This window comes from Sturnus vulgaris, chromosome 4, assembly GCF_052056855.1.
Source record: "Sturnus vulgaris isolate bStuVul1 chromosome 4, bStuVul1.hap1, whole genome shotgun sequence".
In the NCBI taxonomy this organism is placed as follows: Eukaryota; Metazoa; Chordata; class Aves; order Passeriformes; family Sturnidae; genus Sturnus; species Sturnus vulgaris.
This window is the reverse complement of record NC_142246.1, coordinates 64,176,324-64,197,564: the sequence shown is the minus strand read 5'-3', so window position 1 is coordinate 64,197,564 and position 21,241 is coordinate 64,176,324. Positions and strand designations below refer to the sequence as shown.

The window sequence follows — 21,241 nt, the reverse complement described above, 5'->3', positions numbered from 1 at the left end:
TACCACTGTAAGAGAGGGCCATAGATTACAATTCTTCTTTTAAAAAAAGCTCTGAAAATAGTGCCTTACTTCACAATTTTGAGAACTTCACTTGCTATTTTTAGTCTTTTATCTATTACAAGTGTGTTATAGACCTCTATTAGTGTATGGTCTTACAGTCTTTAAACTGACTATTTTGCTAAGGATGAGATATTATTTGTCCAGCAGTTGTTCCTGTAACAACTATTTTTATGGTCTGAGAGCTTCCAATTATATGCATCAATATGACATCATTTATATTTTTTTGCTATTCAAGTTTCCATGCTTAATGCTAACATCCTATACCCAAAGGCACAAAAATTTCATCAATAATTGTGTTCTCATTCCCTGTAGGGTATTTGTTGCTATGAAAAAAATACCACAAATAATATTTTCAAGGAGTGCCTAACAGCAAATATGTAGATCAGGACACATTTTGCTAAACAAACTTTAGCTCTGGGTCTCTTTTTTGTGTCTTATTAATGCCCTCTGCATTTTGAATCTCCTGGTATTCTCACTGCTCCTTTATCTGTGAGAACTTATTCTGAAAGGCCTTTTAACTAATTATTTCATATTGCACCCTGAAGGGTGTCATTTGGGGATAAATGGTCAGATCTAACCTTCTGTGCTCTACAAAAGAGTTTTTTGCTGTGTACTTTTTCTTTACTGTGTGTTTGGGCTAAATTAATTTTGCCACTAGCAAAACTTAGGGAGTCTCTGTGTCAATTGTGTTTGGCAAGCTGACCTAGCATTAATATCATATATCCTTGCATCAAGAAAACATTAAGTTGATCTTTCACAATTTGAGAAGTGATCGATACCTTGAAAAGAATGGAAATTGCATGGAAGGATGAAAAGAGAAAGAAGCATATATTAGCTTTCTTTCCTGGCTGGATTTTGCCATCTGGCAAATATAAGGTCTATAGCTAAGTACAGGACACATTCACAAGGCAATGGTCTGAGCTCTGGCCTCCAGCATGCTTTGCAAAAAAATAAAGGTCAAAGGAAATATTTAACTTCTTAAATTTCAAGTTCTGAAGTTTAAGGTATTGAGTGGAATAGCAATGACTCTGTGACCTTTTGGCAAAATTTTCAAACAAGCATTGCAATCTTTACTCTCTAGTATAAATGCCAATTAGCAAGAACATACAGGAGAAGGAAGGACTGTCAAAGCAAATCAACAGCTACTTAGGCAAACAAAGAACATATAAATACAAAATGTGATTAAACTGAGAGAGTCTCCTCCCATGCTGATTACTGAGAATACTCTTTTGAAGGTTAACACTTCTCTAATACAAGCAGAATAAGCCATGTAGGATAGTACTCCACAAGAATGTCGCCACTATACAACAAAACCAAGAAAAACTGTGGTTCTTGGAGGAAGGGAGGAGAAAGGGAAGTAACCAAACAGGAATCATATTTAAAGAATACCTTGTTTTAATGCTGAGAAAAAAACGCTTTAGCCACTCTAGCTCTAGCTAAATACAAACACTTCTAAGAAAGCACTTTGTGTCATAAAAGCTTAAACATTTAACAAACAAAGGCATGGTTTGGTTCTCAGCCAGACTAGCATTCAGCCGCATGATTCAGTTTAAGACCTAGTAATTCCACTGGCTTCCTTTCTTTTTCAGTAATTCCATCCAGATAGAAGCATGGAAAGCTTACTATTTGCCTTCAAACTTTGAGGAGAGCTGCTGATAATAGCTGGTGGAGCTTGAGGGCAGATTTCCAAGGCTTCTGTGCCCAGATTGGTAGGAAGGGAGAGGAGGAACTACAATGAACTCAGGCACCACTATAGTGTAGAAGCAACTCTAATAGTCGCAGCATCAAATGGCATTCAGAAGTTAGCAGAGATGTGAAATAAGTTTCTTTTTGTCTCAGAAAACATTAATGTGGTTCTCTGTCTTTATCAATTTGAATAATTACATTCTGACACTAATTCATATTCAGGGCTTTTTTTGTTTTTTTTCCCTTTGGTTGATTCCTAGAAGAAGCCTAAAGGAACTTAGGTATGAAGGAGCAGAGAGATTCTTCAGTGAATCTGCCCCTTTGACTTTCAGCATTTACTCCAGGACAAGGCACTAAGAAAATGTCTTTCCTCTAAAACTTTGTCATAGTCCATGAAAATTTGATTTCAAAATTACTTATTTAAGGGCTCAATATGGAAACAGCTATCTAGTTCAGAAGTACTGCTTTCTTTATGGGCTCCATTCCTCCTCCAGTCATTTCCATTAGTTTATGAAATCTTTACTCTCCATGGCTCCTCCACTGGAAAAAAATTGGAAAAGAACATTCTTTTGGTGTAAAACTAGGGGAAAAAGGTTGATTTTCTTCTCAGCCTTATAGACTCTGACATTCTGTATGCTTCTGAACAAAGAGAAGGAGCTCCAATATTATGCACAATACAAAACCTTAAGTAGATGCAGCGCTCTAGTGCAGATACTTGGCACTTTGTCCCCTTGAAGCTAATTGCACTAGAGCAAGAGGACAGAACAATTAATTAGTGGAGCCAACAAGCAGAGGATACCAGAACAAGAGCCGCGGGGTGAGATTTTGTTGGGGGAGGAGGCAGAGTTCTCTAAAGGAGGCTCTAATTATTGTGGCAAAAGAAACATTGAAGAGGAATTGCTGCAACAACGCAAATGAGTGGGTGTAAAACTCAGCCCTACATGATGTAGACAGTACTTGAATATGGATCTAAAAAGACCACTGCTTTATGAGCATGAGGCGTTGCTCAATAAAATGTCAAAGGACTGGAGAAAGCTGGAGGTGATGGTGAGATTTTACAGGGAAATTTGCAGCAGTAACAGAGAAAAGATTTAAAGTACTTGGCTGCACAGGAAGCTAGACAGAAAATGCTGAGGACCTGTATTTGTAGAATAGGGGAGAAGAAGAGACTCACTAAAATACTAATAAATAATGTGCAAGAAGTGTATTGCATTACAGAATGAAGATGGTAAATGGGAAAATAGATTGTTACAAGAGACGTGTTTGAGAAGGCTGATTTGTTCATGGGAACAAGGAAAGGACTTATCAAGGAAAAGAGCTGTGTGCTAGAAGTCAAGAAGTTACAGACAATTTGAGAGAAATCAAAAATTAAGTTTAGATTTCAGAGCTCTGGGGTTTTTATAGGGTAAGAGTTTTCTGTAAATGGTGAAAGACTCTCGGGACGTTCCAGGATTTTTAAAGAAGTGGACATAAAGTTCTGGCAGGGGAACATATTGAGGTCTGAGCCACCAGTGTCATACAGTAGTGCAGAAAACACTGGCAGTAGTTCCCTTTTTTCCAGTAAAACTGAAAGCAGTTTCTAAATCCCTTATAAGATCTGAGAACGTTGTATGTTTTTGGTCATTTGTTTTCAAGAACAAGGAAGCAGATGACGAATAAAGATATAAATAAAGAATAAAAATACAGTTCAAAATAGGGAGAAAAAAGAGAAAACCTTTGCCAATATCACCAAATGGCATAACCAGGAAATAAACTTTCTTATTGATGAATATCTCATCTCAAGAATTCAAGGAGACATTTAAGAGCAAATATTAATAAAGAACTTGAGACATACGGTATTTAGACAGAAAAATGCAATTTTAACTATCTGTATTTTTCATCACAGGTAACTTAATTACTGTAAAAAGCCATGAATATTTTCTTTTGAGTAACTTACTGTTTCTGTGACAGCCAAATCAGCAAAGTCATTGGCTGTTTATGCTTTGTTAAAGAACGTTTTTTTCATTTGCTTATAGATTTGCTTATTTAAAGAGAAAAAAATACTGCTGTACCTTAGATATCACTCAGAGGTAATTGCTCTTAAAATGCTTAATTGAAATTCATTATTAAAAATAGCATTCCTTTCCCAAACATTATCGTGTATATCATAATTGATTTCTGGAAGAGCATATATTCACTTCCAAACGCTTTAATCTTTAGAGTAGCAAGTAATCAGGACAAGCTACAGAAAAAAATATTTATGCCTGTAAATATGAGCTGCTCCTTTGGCCAATGTTCAGAAGGGTAAATACCAGAGATGTAATGAAGACAGAGAGTAATTTGTTAATGATTACACAGAGTAAGAAATCAAAACCAGACATCATCCAAAGAAAATTTTTACATTACAACATTATCTGTTCAAGGCAGGAGAGCAATTTGTAAAAGCTTCTAAGCCAGCTAGTAATGCTTCTGTTGTTGAATAATAGTTTGGATGAAAGAATTAAGAAATTCAAGTAGAAAATGGCCCTGCATTGATGAAAGGAGTGTGTTGGGGGATGTAGTTGACATTAAGACCTCTTTATGAATGAGAGGAGTACCCTTTAGAGTGTGCATGTAGCATATTTTTCATGAATTTATCATCAGTAGAAGATTTCTATTACTTCTAAAACTAAGCATTTATTTTACATTAGCAATTATAATTTTATTACAATAAAGGTTACCTACAATATTTAAGAAAACCAAAGATGCAGACACCATTTAATCAATAAGAACACAGTGTTCCAGTGTCATTACAGTGAACAGTTATTTAAAATAGGAAACAAATGACAAACTAATGATAACCCTGGTCCATAATTCACTTGATATTATAATATATTATTTCCTCACTATGAACACTTTGTTCTGCAGCATAAATTTGACAATGCATTTGGACTGGGACTCTCTCTCAAATCAGCTTTTTAAGGCCTCATATCACTAATTATAAATTATAAAGCTAGTTTGTGGTTATGGAACCATCATAAGTCTTTCATATTTTAATTTGTTGCCACCTCTTCTCATTTCATAAAAACTGGCTTGCAGTGCTAAAAATGTTTAACTACTGAAAAATATTTCTAGTATTCTTTAAATTATTTTCTTAAAACTTGGGGTTAAAACATGTTTTCTTCAGCTATATCCACCAATTAGGTTTAAAATTTCTTTAAATGCACTCGAGTTTCCCCGTAAGGCTACTTCTGAACTTCACTTAAATCATCATAATAAAAAATACAACCAAAATAGGATATTTTCTAAGGATTAACATATCAAATGAAAGCAGTCAGTATGCAGATTTAACAAAAACAAATGAACAAAATCCAAACCCAAAAGAAATAACATGACAATTTCAAATCAATATTAACTGTGAAAAGGTTAAAGCCTTTCTGTCATACTGTAGCAAAGTGATTTAGGTATTTTGACCATATCCAAGCAGTAATAATTCTTTTCCTTTGTTTTCGTGTACATTTGAAAAATATACATGTATAAGTACTTAATATTTTGAGTTTAGCACTCGCATATTTTCAATTTCCATTTGTTGTGGAAACAGTGACAAGGTTTAGCCTTGCTTGTAGACCTACTTTGGCCAACCATAACACAGCATCCTCCATATGGAAATTGTTCAGAAGATGTAGGAGATGTTACTTGCTCTGTCCTTCCTGCAATTTAGATTATCACAGAACCATTCATTTGCATAGCTCTTATTTAACGGGTTTTGGACAAACAAAGGGGATAAAAGGGACTGACACTGTGTCCCATTACTGAATGTGGAAATTTATGTAGAATTAGGTAATTATGCTGTTTCAGCTATATCTTTGGGGCTTGGAAACAAAATAATTGCAATGTATTTAAAGTATTTTCTGTTTAAGAGAGTAGTAAATATTTGTTAAAAATACTCTCCAGAAGTCCTGTCACACATGTGATCATTATTTTGCTGGCTCTGCTTTACTAAGGTGATTTTCAGCAAGTGAGCTGCCATCCTGATAGTGCATGGGCTGACCTCCCATTTGGACACCTTTACCACTGCACAGTGCTAGCTATTGTTTTGTTATCTTCTCTGGTCCATTTTTAAATACTTTCAAGTTTGCAAGTAAAGAAACTACTACTAAAGAAACATCATTTGAGTCAGTTATAGAGTATTGCATGTATGATAAGGAATAAAACCTTTGGTCAAAACTGCAGCAGATAATTAACCTAAGCATGTGAGGGAGCTTTATCAGCTAAATCAAAGGGCTTTTGACTTTGGAACAAAGGGTACCAGGCTGTGCACAGGGAAATGTTTCCTGATGGACAATGCACAGCTTCTCACAGCTTCTCCTTATTTCCAGTTGCCAAACTCCACTGAGGAAATTCTTAAATGCATCACTGCCTACTATTAGACACACAATACACTGTGTAAAGAAATGTAAGTATATACTCTATCTAAATATTCTATTTAACATTTGTACACGTAACTATAGTATTTGATACATTCAATGTAGATTCTCACATATGTGCACCCACAATATTTGAGTTAATGTTGTAGGTAATTCATTGAATTTGGGTAACAAATGGTAGCCAGGGGAGAGATGGAAAACAAAAGTTCTTTAATATTGCCTCTACATTAAATTGTAGCCTGCAGTATGAACTGATAAATAAATAGGGAGCCCAGGATGAGTTCAGGTTTTCACAGTGTGCCTTCAGCATCTGATTTTCTACCAACTGTTTGGTAAAGTGATTATGTATTTCTCTAAGCTACAAATCAGTTGGTCTTTCCCACTATGCACAACGAGATCTTGTTTTTATTGGAAGTCTTGGCAAATTGGTTAATTAAGTCAGTACTAAAGCAAAGTTCTGTGGAATCAAATTGTGACAAGGTATCACCTTGGTTGTGTCTTTCAGAAAACACACCTGAAAAGTGTTTGCCTGCAGTATCCGCTGTGTCGGCTTCTGAACAGCCATTGCTTTTGCCTTTTAAAGAATGGGATGGGACTAATCATCTTCGTCCTATGGTAACTACAAAATCAGTGTCAATCAGACACTAACTACAAATTATTTCTTTTTACTAGCACAGTTGTTACTTGTCTCCAGTCACTTCAGAGAGTGGATTTGGAATTTTATTTTTACACTTTAAAACAATTTTAGGTATTTTACATCAGGTAATTGAATCTTTCTCTTGCATTATGTTCTATAAATCTGGCCTTTTAAAAACCCCACATTGTTTATACAGTGTGTGACATGAGGCACATTTTCTATGTAACTATGTGATTTTATGACTTGTCAAATATGCTTCCTTGCCCCAAACATTTACCACATGTAAACAATGTACCTGTAGTATCTTAAAATGCAGAGTCTCTTTTTTTCCCAGCATGAATGTTGTAGATCCCTCTGTCTAGCCTAGTGGTCACTGTGTTTATTCTCTTCTAGTGCTTATGTACCAAAGACAGAAGCAGGTCACTGCAAGTGGGCAGAAGTTCTGAAAGATTTGGAAAGGATCAAGACATCCAAAGTAAGTTCATACAACAGTCAGCATTTCATATAATCATAGAAGAAGACTTAATAAAATATTTGGCACAGCACTCAGCTAAGAAGTGTGGGCGATAGGGAAAGGGATGGTGTTTGTTAGCTAATGTTTATAATTCCAACTCTTGTTTTCTTGTAGGATATTGATGTCAGTTTATACACTGCAAATGCAGATGAGGATGTAAGTAAACTTCACATATGACCACAACTAATGTTTAATGTGGTGGCTTCATTCCCTTACTAGAAATTATCTCTTAAAGCAGACTTGCTCTAATTTGATAAACGTGTCTAAAATCAAGTAATTTGCCTTGGAATAAATAGTTCTTCTAATCAAAGTGCTGCTTATGATAAATTATGCAAGCATGTATTAATTATTTTTTATTTAGTCATCTGCTACTAAAATTAATCAATTGAAAGGGATGATCAAGGCCATGTTGGATGGGGCTTGGAGAACCTGGCCTACAAAAAGGAGTCCCTGTGCATAGCAGAGGTTGGAAGTACAGGATTTTTAAGGTCCGTTCCAACACAAACTATTCTGTGGTTGTGTGATTCAAAATTATTTTATCAAAGCAAACAATACTAAAATAATGCTGGGATTAATTTGTAATTCAAGGGAGCATTACCTACTTCCTCTTCTCTCTTACCCATTCTGAATTCAGAATCTCTGAATTAAAGAGTTAAAACTACTAAGAATAATATTAAAGAATAATATTAATTTAATAGTTTCACCTCATCTTGGCAAACTGCTTGGCCTGTTTGTTCTTAGCTCTCATAGCCCATCTTTGCAAATATTCAAATGTATTTGAATAGTAAGAAAAGATGCCTAGTAAGTAAAAATCAGCCTCTTTGTGGCTGATTTTATCTTAGATCACATCTCACTTATACTTGTGTTTTAAATTATATCATAAATTATGTCATAAATATGCTTATTCCTTTTTAATCATAAAACTATTGCAACTGCTTTTTTTTTCAGGAAGAATGCCAAGAACTTGTAATAAGGTGCTTTTTCTTAGAGACACAGGTGATAATTCAAGAGTGTCGTATCAAAAATTGTAGTAAAACACAAGATGTATGGAACATATGGAAAAATCTAAATGAAACCTTTGAAAAAAAGGTAAGCAACACCAACATTCTGTGGAAGAAAGGAAAATCAAAAATGCTTCTTCACTAGCAGAAATACATCTTGTTAAATAAATGGTGGCATGGTAGAGATGAAAACTAATGAGATTCCAGTAAGCTGCACACACATTAATGAAAAATCAGAGATCAGTGGTTTTTAGAGAAAACACTTTCAGGATTTACATCAAAGCAAATACTTTTGTGCATGCTTACATATGTCAGGGTGTTTGAATGTGTGTGTATAAATGACGGTTTGCAGCTTCAGTACCTGCAGTCAGGTATGTTACACATACAGAAAAGTATTCGAATTTTCAGAGGGACAGTCATTTGCATCTTTGACTGAAGTGATTTACATCTCAAGGATGATCCTATTCAAAAAGTAAGCCAGGAACTGCATAGACCATAACTACCATGGAAGCCTCCACTAATATTTTCCATTACCTGCATTGGAATTATTTCCAAAGACAGGGCAAAAAAATTATTTCTCTGTCAGAACCAATGGATCGGTATCCTGCTTTACTATTGCATTTTGTTTTTCAGTTGACTTCCACAAAATCAGAAAAATGCAAAGAATGTGAAGAATATGAAGAAAAAAATTTTACAGAATTTGTACAGAATTTTGTAAAGGTTATACAGAGAGATTGCAAACACTGACCTAAAGATACAAACTGAATAACAAGATTCTTATGTTAACACCCTCAGAGAAATTAGATTCTCACCAAAAATAAACCAGAAAAAGAAAATAATTTACAATCTTCTTGCTATATCTTAATATACCTGTTTCTATTGTGGTTTTCAGGTAAACTCAATTACTTCTCCTCAAGAATTCAAAGTCAAAAATTAGAATACTTATGTAAAGACTCTTCATTGCCTTTCCCCCTTTTGTACAGTTCTAGCATAAGGGCATTAAAAATTATCTCCAGTCTTCTCACAAAAGGTAAAACTGGTGCTTGGTTCTACTATTCAATAACATGTTCTGTTCCTTCATTTGTTACCTCTAACATGATTTTATTCATTAATGTAACGACTACAACTCCTTTATCAGTTGCCAAAGATTTCAATTGAGATGTCAGCCAAAGCAGGGTTAATTTAATTCTCTGAATAAAGGAGGTGACTAAGTCTCTTACACATTTAAAAAAATAAAATTTCTGTGTGGTAGAAATCTTGCCTGTGAAGTAGGGTTTATAACTTTAGTCTCCCTTTGGGAAAGAACGTTGAAGACATGAATCAGTTTTGGCCAATTATTGGAAATCATAACTACATTTCTAAGACTCAATGCAGTCACCTGTCCTCTGGTATTTCTGCAATGTTGCCCAGCCTCCTTTGGGCTCTTTCTAAACTAACTGCTTTCCTCATGATTCATATTCATGTCATACCAGCTGCCATCCATAATAAGTAATTATTTTCTCCAGGCACCTCCATTTCTCTGTCTTCAGCTGATAAATGGCTGAGTCATTCAGCTGTCCACTTACTGGAAAGGAAGTTTCAATCTCATTATGGCAACAAACACACTGCCTGCTTCTCTTTTATTGTTGGGATGCTCCCAACAGTTAATCTTTGACACTCTGAGGAGATTAATCTCCAGTAAACTGCAAGAGGAAGAACATAAATGTGAGCATTTGGGATGTCATCTTCCAGGGGACTTGTGGACAAACAGGTTGGAAAATTCATAAGCACATTGATATCAGCATTAATCACTGGTAGACATCTCACAAAAGAAATAAATTATTTCCCACCACCAAACATCAAAACCAGAAGTGTTTATTACATTTAATGTTACATGTAATGTAATGTACATTACATTACAGTTTGGATGAAATAAAATGGTCCTATAGGTTAATTTTTTCCTTAATTCACTGGTATGCACTGAATATAATTTTTCCTTACCTAATGTGCATAGGAAAAGTAACACCAAGTTACAGCTTTGATCTTTAGTCAGAGATAAGTGGACTTTCCTTATTTCTGGCTTTGAGAGGGAAACAGTGTACTCATGATGGGAGAGCCAAAGAGCTGCTTTGCTCAGAGTTTTCTATATCTTGACATATTTGAAAATCAATTTCCTGATTAATTTAATTTTGTTTTTCATTAGCTCATTTCCCAGTGGCAAGTAAGTTAAATATTGTGAATTTGTCTTTCCAAAGTATATTGCTCAGTCTGTGACCACTCAGCTTGCCACCCTGTTAGCCACTTTCTGTTGGACACAGGCCATATCCTTTTTATTTCATTTTTACCTCCACCTGGTCCAGGTGCATATTCTGGGATGAAAAGAAGCCATTTGCCTATCTGGATCTCCAGCATTTCTGTTAGGACTTACTTTTTCCTGACAGCTAAGAAGCCATCTGAAAGCTTTACTACATCCTGAATCCAATGGTTATAATAAATTATCTGTTTGATATAAAGGATGGACTAAATTAAGACCAGCTTATTATTTGGTTGGGGTTTTTTTGTTTGTAGGTTTTTTAGCTTGTTGGCTTTTTTTGTTTGGGGTTTTTTTGTTTGTTTGTTTTTGTTTGTTTGTTTTTGTTAGGGAATTCATATGTATTCCAGAGGAAAAGTTTCAATATGACTAAAACATGGACACATCTGACTTGTTAGTCCTGCAGGCAGAACATTAGAAATTGATTCAGAATGTCTACTTTTGAAGTAAACATCCCCAGGTTGAAGAAGGTATTTCTTCTACACAAGGTTGAGTTATTTGTGTGGCATTTACTAGCTAATATTTTCCAACTGCTGTTGGCAAATATTAAGAGAAAGATTAATACTGTATTTACTCCAGTGAATCCTTATCAGCTAGGGGACTAAGGCAACTCATAGCAGAGTGTTTCTATGTACAAGAAAGAACAATAAATCTACCTTTGGACACCAAAAGAGAAGAAAAATGTTCTTCCATCGAAGTTGTGCACTACATAATTCTGTGTTCCTGACTGCAATAATTTAAAATCTGCTTCTCCTTTCCATTCCTAGTACTTAGTATCCACATTTCTTGTCTATATCCTAACAGAATAATGCAAGTAGCACTAGAGCAGATGATGTCTGACATCCTCTGCCTTCTTGACGTTTTATTGGACCCTGAAGTTAAATATGAGTTGTTCATTCGTAGAACGCTGCCTCTAGTGGCTCCCAAAAGTTCAGGCACTTGTTGATCAGGTACTGTTCAGATGATTTCACAGATATTTTAAATTCTGAACTGCAGATACGTTTCTTGTTAGGGCCCTCACTGTTTTGAGGAAAATAAAAGAGGGAATTCTTTGCCTGCACTGAGATAGCTGCGGGATCAACAGCAATTTCAGATTATCCATCTTGTTCATATGACTATGTGAGCAAAATAATAGTAAAGAAATGTACTTTTAGATCTATTCCAGCTGCATGTGGCAAAAGCTCAGAGAAACAATGAATATTTGATTCAGCCAGCCCAACGAACAGAGGTAACAGTGGAGGGCAAACAGTGTGTTTGATATCTATATCTATCTATCTATCTGTCTATCTATCTATCATCTATCTATCTATCTATCTATCTATCTATCTATCTATCTATCTATCTATCTATCTAATCTATCTATCTATCTATCTATCTATCTATGTAGATATCAACAGGTATTCTCCATGGATAAAGCAATGCTTCAGCTCTTTTAACTCTTCAACCAAGGGTTCAGGTTCAAGGTTTAATAGCACCCAAGGTGGGTAGCTACCACAGAAACCAGAACAGTGTGTCCTAGGACACAGGGACCTAGATAAGCACATCACCACCCATTCCAAGTTCATGAATTACACGTACAATTGTTAGTCAACTCATTTATCCAGGCAGCTTCATCATAGTTACTGTGATTGTACTCTCCACTGACCTCAAACTAAGACCCCTGTCATCCTAGTGAATCTCCTCCTCTGACTTAAATCGTTTTCTAGTTTAATGTGGGCAGGACCACAACTAAATGAAGCTCTTAATATTTAGTTGCATTTCTCAAAGGAATAATGTGGAGCAAATGTATGGGAACAATATGACAATGAAGTAATCCCAGATTAGCCTAGCTGTAATTATCCACAACTTCTGTATCACAAGATTTGCCCTTATTGCAGTCATACTGAAAGGTGACTGAATTGCCAACCCCTTCCTTGTAGTATCAGAAACACAGGAAATATGACATATCCACTACTGGAATGAGAACAAAGAAGAGGAAGGAAAATAAGTGAAAGCCACCTTAAATGATAACAGTAAAAGCAAAATTATTCTAACTCAGTGTGAATCCACCACATTTTTCTGAGCAGCAGAATTCAGCAAGGGGCTGGATGAAAATAAGTAAATTTTCCTGCAAATGCAATGTTCATCAGTAAATTTCAGAGAGTACTTCCCAGAATTGCAGCCAAATCATTCATGTCTTCATCTTTACAGGAACTAAAGGCAGCTTTCTTTGGAGATTCCTATCCTGAGTCTCTGAGCCAAGGTCATGATAGGATATCTTGACAGGAGGATTAAGAATGTGAGAATGAATTTGCTGGTCAGAACAAGTGGATCAAACCAGAGCAAGAGTCACAAATTTAATTTTATCCTCAAGTCAGTATTGGTGTTTTTGAGAACAGAAAAAATCTCAATTTTTATCCAAAATGGCCTTCACTTGTAGCTTATACATATGAAGGCAAAACTTACCAGCAATAGGAACAGCATCACATGCTGGAATTTCTGTATGCCATCAGGAGACTGATTAACATGACACTGAGCCATACTTAAGAGGACAATCTATGATGTCTAAAGGGTGATATCCTCTCTAGAGGCAGAGGAGAAACAAACTTTGTATGAATTCTATGGAATTCTACTCTCATGCTCTTGTGGAGGAAAAGAAAGCCATAAATGAACAAGTAAAGCATTTTTTCAACAAAAAGTTCAAATCAACACCTTGAAACTCTCCTTCCAACTATTTTCCCTCAAACAATGATGGAGAATTCACCTTTTCTTACCAAAAGGCTTAATTAAGCTAATAATTAACAACTTAAAAGGAAATAAATATGTTTCATAACCTCACCCTCTTCAACATGCTTATTAAATGTGGTATTTTCTTGACCAAGTCAAGCCAACCAGGAATCAACTGGCTTTGTAAAAATGGGGGGGGGGGGAAATGAGGCAGCACAATAAAGAATGAAAACTTTTCTGAGATGACTGATTTATCTGTGCCATGACATAAGCAGCTCACTACTTCTAAAAGTTAAAAACATATAGGAGAAAAAGGAGTGAAGTTAGAACCTAAGAAGAAATCAGGGGGTTTTCTGTGAATTTTCTTGAGAACTATCAAAGGCTAAAAAAGCTCATTTTAACTTTAACATACAAATTAGTAGCTTATACTGGTTTAACAAAGAACTGCAAGTAACTTCTTCTATGTCAAGATGTTTTCTTGAAATAAAATTTTAAAATAGATTGACAGTACTGCTGAAAGAACCTTCATTAGACCCCAACACAATAATTTGTTGTGAGGTGAACAGAAGCCATTGGCTTGTGGCTTTGTTTGTTTAATGCATTTCAGGAGGAAGCAACTGTATTCAGCTTTTCAAGATGAAATACTGAAGGTCAGTAATCCTTACAGAACCTTAATGGCTGCTCTACCACACGTGGCAATCCTCAGCAAACTTGACAGGAGAGAATTTAAGAGAAATTTAAAATATACTTATGTCATTGGAATATGACACAAACAGTGATAACATTAATTGAAGCAGTGCACCTGTGCCACAGGTAAAACTGAGAAATCATTATTTTCAAAAGTTGCTTTTTCCAGCTCTTCTAAGAGTCACATATGTCCTGCAGTTAACTGGAAATCTATTGTCTTGCAGTAATTAGTAATCTCAGTTTGGGGGGCTTTTGAGTCATTATTTCCCAATGAGCGAAAATTTTCTCTATCAAGAAAAGAAAAAAATCTAGAATTTCTTTGATTGATAAAATGTACTGTTTTTCAATAGACTATTGAGAATCCAAACCATAGTTTTGGTCAATCTCAAGGCATTCAGGTGAGTTTAGTCAGTCAGTAGTACATGAAACTCCTCAGTCCTCTGAGGCAGTGATACTGAATAGCAGGTGTTGATCATAATCCTTTATGACAGCTGTAAATTTCTTCTCCTCATTAACCTTAATTGTGGCTTTTTACATCCGATTTTCCAACAATCTTCTTTTTGTTTTATTAGTTGAAGATAACAAATGAGAGATTATATTTCCTTTGGTTGCTCGTTTGGCAAACTTGCTATAACTAATTCAAAGAACATTAGATTATTATGAATAATTCCTGCAACTTCTTCTGTAACAAGGTTCCTGCTTTCATGCACCATTAGACATTTTAAAGTTTTAACTGAAGTCTTCAGACAACATTTATCCCTCTTATACTTTCTACTGCAGGCCAGTGACCAGGCTTTATTTTACCCCAGACAATCTTTCTAGCAGTAGGTATCAGTCATTTGGATAAGTTAACTTAACCAAAATCCCTTGGCTACACTGTAGTTTTATCATATCACATAAATCCTTTTTAGGACCTCATCCTCCAGTATTTTATACCACTAATAAATTATAAAGATCTATCTGGGACAACTTAGATGGAATTCATTAAATTTCTGAAGTTGTTTGTAAGTTTGAAGTTCTCCAGCTATAACAGATAAGATGCAGATGTTAAGCATTGGCTTAAAGACCTAAAGGATTTTTTTTTTGTCAGTTTTATGTTTCCTTTTTTCCCATAATGACCTTCTGGGATCTTCTGAAAGCACTGATAATTCAGGATAGTCTGTGACTTATTTCAGCAATGGTGAAGGAACCTCAAGCAGACAAACTTCCATGAAGCAGGCATCAATTGTGTCAGAGCTGGGACATGAGCTTCCCCAGATATGTGCTTGTGTAGGGTCTCAGTTATCTGGTGACTGACAGTAAGTCAAGCTGTGGAAACGATGCCTTGTCCTCCTCAATGCAAAGGAAAAGGCACCATCACCAGCAGCCAGGTGCTCTTTGGAAACAGTTCTTGAGAAGCCATAATTTCTGTCTCTGTGCAGTGGAGCTCCTGGAAGTTCCACTACCAGCTACCTAAGGTGGTGATAGCTGGGAGACTATCATGGAACATGGTGGTTATACAGATAGTTTTTTCTAGGAAAGCTTCCTTAAAATAAAAATTTCAAAGTTGAGTTCTCTGGACTTTATAAATGGCCTCTATGCATATACAAATAAAAATAAAAAGTGGGGAGCCCAACAGGCACAGCACAGCCTATCTGGGCTCGGCCACATAAATTTACAAGTCTGCATTTAGTCCCAGAAAACAAGGAGTAATTTTAAGCTGCATTGACATAAAGGGACAAGACAATAGCATTGCTGACAAATATGCTATAAGGAGTTACAAGGAAAGAATGAAGGCACAGAAAGTATTCTTTTTCCCTCTGGTCCTTAAAGTTATTCCAACCACTAAATATTAAGGTTGACAATATTTGAATTTAACAGTCAGATAACTGTGACTCCTCTCACTAAGGTCTTACCTGCATCTTCTAAGCCTGCACACCACGACCAACTCAAGGAGTACTGTATGTTGAAAGCAGAGCATCCTTTTTTCCCTGATGAGCTACAGGCAGCATTTCAAGTGCAAACCACCTCAGCTATGATAATCTCTAACACTAAAACCTGTAACCACAACAATCATCCAAACCCTGGGATACTGAGGAAGAATAACACACTGCTGTTTTCTTAGCTGCATATCATGCCCATGAATGCTGAGACTAGCAAATCTCGAGGTTCTCAGAAGAAGAGAGTAAGAATTAAGTAAATATTCATTGTTTACATTGCCAACCCATGCTGGGAATACTTTTGTTCATTAATGATAGAAAATAAGATCTGCCATTACCCTTCCTACTTTCTTGTTTCATGGTAAAAAGCATTGTCTGTGCTTCTTTCTACAGCCCTCTTCTCTTTAAGGGAGTCACACTGCACAATAGTTAGGACATGGGGACATGTGTTGTAACTTGTAACTTGAACACTGCAGCTGGATAACATTTCTACAAAGAAAAGGTATTTACTTCAAACAATATTCATTCACAGTTGTTGCTACAACAAAAATATTTCAAGAGGACTCAGAAATCTAATCAGGCTTAAGATCATTATTGTGTTTTCTGGTTTGTGAGCAGATCTGCAAATTTTTTTTTACTTGAAAATATTTTCTACCAGGAACTTATTTCATCTTCAGAAACAGTGTCTGAAGCAACTTCTTAAGCTGCAGCTTTATTGTAAGTCTACTGATGTTATTGTAAAAAGAGAATAAAAACTATTTGTCAAAAATCATGAAGTGATGTAGTTTACATTTTTTTGCAATTCCTAGGAAAATACCTTGTGGCATACTAGCACACATAAAGAGTATATAGATTACATCTCAAACTTTCTCAGGACTTGAGGGAAATTTACAGTGGTTTTTATTCTACACTCCAAAAAGTATTACTGTAATTTTCAACTTTCACTATCTTCAAACAAACAAAAAAAGGCAACTTCGAGTAAGTCTAGAGAAATTGGCTCAACAATAAAAAACTTGGCTATATCTAAAGCCATTAAGAATTTTCCATTCTTTATCTAAATTTAAAACTCAATCTCCTTTCAATACAAGTATTCCTTGTATTTTTTTCCAAGATGGCTCCAATACTATCCGATATGTATCATTGGCAATACTTCTACAGTGAATTGTACAAACTTATTCTTGTTTGCAAATATAATGGTAAAACCCACCTTGTGCTTGAAATTTCTTGTATTTTTCCTTGATGAAAGAACTGAAAGTGCTTTTTACTAATTAAAATCAGAAATTTGAGTGGTCCAAAATAATACAAGTGCTTTTAGAATCAAAGGAGATTTAACTGCTTTTTACTCCACATACAAATACTCAAAGCTTTCTCAGAATATATTCTAACAGGGATTCATTATTGTAAAACTGAAAGTTTTGTAAGTCTGAAATTTTATAACTTCTCTGTAATAATTTCAATAGTTAGAAATTCAGTATATTTCTGAGAAGAAGCCATACAACACCCTTGCTGAGGGTAGAGAGTTAAATATAGAATAACAGGAAAATTTAAAAAAAACTGATAAGGGAAATAAATTATTTGAACATGAGTCAGGTGACTATAATTTAATTTTAGTTTCGTATATTACTAATTTTTTGGTCTTATGACCTTCTTTATAGCCTCCCTTCCAGCATTTCTTTGAGTTAGGCATTAGGCTTTTAAAGAAATCCCTTAAAGCATATGGCTACACCTTCAGGCTTAGGTCATGCCTCCAGGACACAGCCTTTCATGTGGCTTGTGAGAATGACAGTATCCTTAGAACAAGGAAGTTGTGGAGCAGTGAAGTGACAATTCCTTGGGACGAGAAGCAGAATTTACAGAAGTCTGTGCATCACTAGCCTTCTTCTGCTGTGGACAGCTATCACTGCTGTACTGTTTAGATACCTTCTTTTGAGGAATTTAAAAGAATTTTATGAAAGCGAAAATAGAAGAAAATGAGAAACATAACTGAGATGAGTGACTGGTAGCTACTCTTATACTGTAAAGTGCTAAACTCACTCATGGCCAGACTCTTGATCCCAGGCTCAAAAGAAGGGACAAGTAATACTTTCTTTAATTAAATTAGTTTCTTTTTCTTTGCTATTTAACCTCAAAGATATTTATAAAGGTCAAAATTACTCATCTTCTTTCTATGCCTGCTGACATCAATATGTAATTTCTCTACTTACCCTACGAGTCCTTCTTTAAACATAGAATTGCTAGACATATAACATTCTTTCTTAGGGATTCATATAAACACACATAAGATCCAATGTTAAATGGCAGAAAGCAGACAATGCAAATACTACATGTTCTTGCCAGCTGTGAACTGTAATCAAACACCCAAGAATCCCTGAGCATCTCTTATCCTCTGCTCCTGAAAATATCTCACCAGCACTCCAGCCACCCACCCACCTTGCAGGCAAACACTTTTGGAAGTTCTCCTGCTGGGGAGGGGAGTGAGTGAAAAGATGGGGTTGAGTGTGGCCCAGAGGTCAGCCCACAGTACCTATTCTGTGCACTGTAAGTACAGAGCAGTTTTTCTTTGGTGTCTGAGCTCAGAGGCCTGCAAATTACAGAGATTCCCTAATCAGACTTCACTGCGCACAAATGACCTCTCAATTCATTATTCCATCCTCAACGTGTACTACCACCATATTCAGTGCACTAAGCACATTTTGGAGTTAATGTGAATTAAAGATTAACTGTGACAAACCAAACTTTCCAACCAAGTATCCAAAGGGAAAATACCAGTTAAGCAATGCTGCAGTTCCATGCAGACAAAGCACGTGTTTGAGCAACAGCTTTCCAAACCACATGGCCAGGAGTAATTTGTAAGCTTTACAACCAGGTTAACAAACGGGATATGGATTCTCCTGTGCTCCCATTTCTATGTCTGTGTGGTCCTAGAGAGGGTTTCTTACCAAAGCCAGGTTTAATGAACAAATGTGTGCAGTCCTTTCCTCCCTGCAGAGCCATCACACAACCATAGCGGAAAACACAAATGAGTTTTACTGTGAATGACCACCGACCATCAAAAGGAAACCTACTCTGAAAGATTATTCTGAGCTCTCAAGAGCATTGGAGGCTTAAGCTGCACATTAGGGTTTAATATTTTGCTAGAACAGCTAAAAAAACACCAGATGGAAAATCTTTTCTGCATTCTGACCCTTCACATATTGGAGGATTTCCCAAACAACTTCTAAGAAATTAAAGGGGATAGATCACAGTAATAGTTGCAGTAAAGAGAATCTCAGTCTAGTTCTGTGAACTATATAACCTCTTCTTGTAAGTGTTCAAGAGACACCAAGTTTATTAAAAAAGCCTTCTTGAAACACATGCAATTGTGGAACTTCTTTCATGGAACCGACAGCAGATGATAAATTATAATTGTTAGCCTAAATCATATCAGTATCTCTCTTTAAACCTTAGACATCCATAATACACTTATTAGAGTAGCTGTATATAAAAAAAATGAAAAAGAAAAAGAAAAAATAAGTAGCACTAACAAAACCAGAACCAAAAAAGAAGGCATGATTGGGCTGCTCGTCTAACAATAAGATGAAGGAATGACTAATAAAAATCTCTCTTTCAAGAATATTTTTTCTAGTAAGCTTGCAAAGTAGCTCAAGATTGCCAGGTTGATTTGGAGGGACATATACTGTTGGGACTAAATGGACAATTTCCACAAAGGGATCAAAATTATCCTTGAACTGACAGGTGTAAATGAAAGACTGAAAATAACCCTTGTGTTTTTAATGCTTACTCACTTAATCCTTTTCTACTATTTCATTTTTAGCATGTGCTTCATAGACCTCATGGTGGGTCATGAACACCCAAAAAGTGTTTGTAGTGCTGTATTCAGTAGGAGGAGTAACTTAAGTCTACTTAAGTAGACTGGATTTTTTCAGGATCAAAGTTCTTATGAAAACTCATTTAAAATAATAAAAGACTTTATACCTATTTTTCTATAGCAAATTTTAATTAAATTTAATAAACATAGATATGAGATGGAGTTTTTTTCAGTTATAGTGAGCAGGTAACATAGTTGCAAGTGTTCTTTAGCAACACGCAAGCCTTATAGTTCTGCAGTGTAAGTACGGCACCAAAGCACAGTTCTGGAATCTTGGTTTGTGTTTGTTTTTTTTTTTTTGTCTATAGAGAAGCATGTAGAGATACTGTCTGTCTATTAAAGTATGCAAAGGAAATGGTAAATTGCCATGGGATTGCACAAGGAAGATTTACAGTGTCACTAAAGAATTTGGAAATGCCATGAAACATTTGTCTGTTAGAGTGCAAGCATATCAAACACTTGTTTTGGAATTCCATTTAAGTAAAGGCTTCATAAGCTCTGGTTTAGAAATCACCAGGTGGCTGAGATTGAAGGAACTTGTAAAGATCATCTGGTCCAACCAACTCTGGACAAGCAGAGTCATCTAGAGAAGGCTGGCCACAACCATGGCTTTTGAATATCAGTTATCTTTAACTATAGAATAACTGATAATAATAATTAGAGCTGCTCATGGATGGTAACATGGTTCTGTTCTGTGGTGATACCAGGAAATTTATGTCCTCATAAAGGACATAAAAAACAATTAGTTAGTTATACTTTGTGTAAAATTTTTCCTGATTTCTATAGCATTCTGGAAACAGCATTGGGACTCATTGTGGTCTTTTAACTTAGCCCACTAAGAGCAATGTGCCAGTAGTACTTATGACAGTGGACATGATAGTGGGGGTGTGTATAAATAAGATCTGTGTTCTCAGTTTTAAGAAACGGTTTTAAAGAGAATTAATGTTTTTCATATTGTATTCTATGCATTTTAACTACATTACCCATCTGCTTGATGGTCAATAAAAGTGTTATAAAGAATTTGAGATTTTAATTATCACTCCTGGATTAATATTTTCATAGAAAACAGCAACATTTTAAATGTAAGGATAGATTAAAAGTTTTGCTTTTAATTGCATAGTGTACTCTTTCCAGATTCAGCCAAACCCCCTTGGCTCTCTTAGGTACTTAACAACACCATAGACAATTAAACAAAATGGAAAAGCACAGACAAATCAGCTCACTGGGCATTGAAACACAGCACAGAAATCAGACAGACTTATCTGTAGTTTCAAGATGCTTCATTACTATAACACAACAAACCAACAGTTGATACTTTAGACCAGATAATGGAATATTTTACCTTGGTGTATGCTCCCCTAGCTAGGCACTAGAAAGAGTTTTCTTTCAGATCACACTTGACACTGCTCCCTTTTATCAAGTACTTCCCTTTGAACAAGTAATCGAAAATACTTGAGTGCATTTTATTATAGGATTACTTCCCAGTCA

General features: G+C 35.6%; 1 protein-coding gene and 1 long non-coding RNA gene across 5 annotated transcripts in view; one reads left to right on the top strand and one right to left on the bottom strand.

The window, feature by feature from the left end:
• IL15 (interleukin 15) overlaps nt 1-16,655 on the top strand; it is a 36,292-nt gene extending 19,637 nt beyond the window's left edge. Inside the window, exons 3-8 of one of the 4 annotated variants that reach the window (XM_014878954.2) lie at nt 6,084-6,160; nt 6,637-6,746; nt 7,162-7,243; nt 7,397-7,438; nt 8,231-8,371; nt 15,855-16,655. In XM_014878954.2, the coding sequence (XP_014734440.2) occupies nt 6,721-6,746; nt 7,162-7,243; nt 7,397-7,438; nt 8,231-8,371; nt 15,855-16,070 (507 nt within the window). In that variant the 5' untranslated portion in view covers nt 6,084-6,160; nt 6,637-6,720 and the 3' untranslated portion in view covers nt 16,071-16,655. Of the gene's footprint in view, nt 1-6,083; nt 6,161-6,636; nt 6,747-7,161; nt 7,244-7,396; nt 7,439-8,230; nt 8,372-8,916; nt 13,523-15,854 lie in introns of those variants that run through there. The other 3 variants (XM_014878952.2, XM_088164139.1, XM_014878953.2) reach the window with 3 other exon arrangements.
• Nucleotides 1-21,241, bottom strand: part of LOC148224051 (uncharacterized) — a 41,388-nt gene that overhangs the window by 9,564 nt on the left and 10,583 nt on the right. The gene's annotated exons all lie outside the window — the stretch shown is intronic.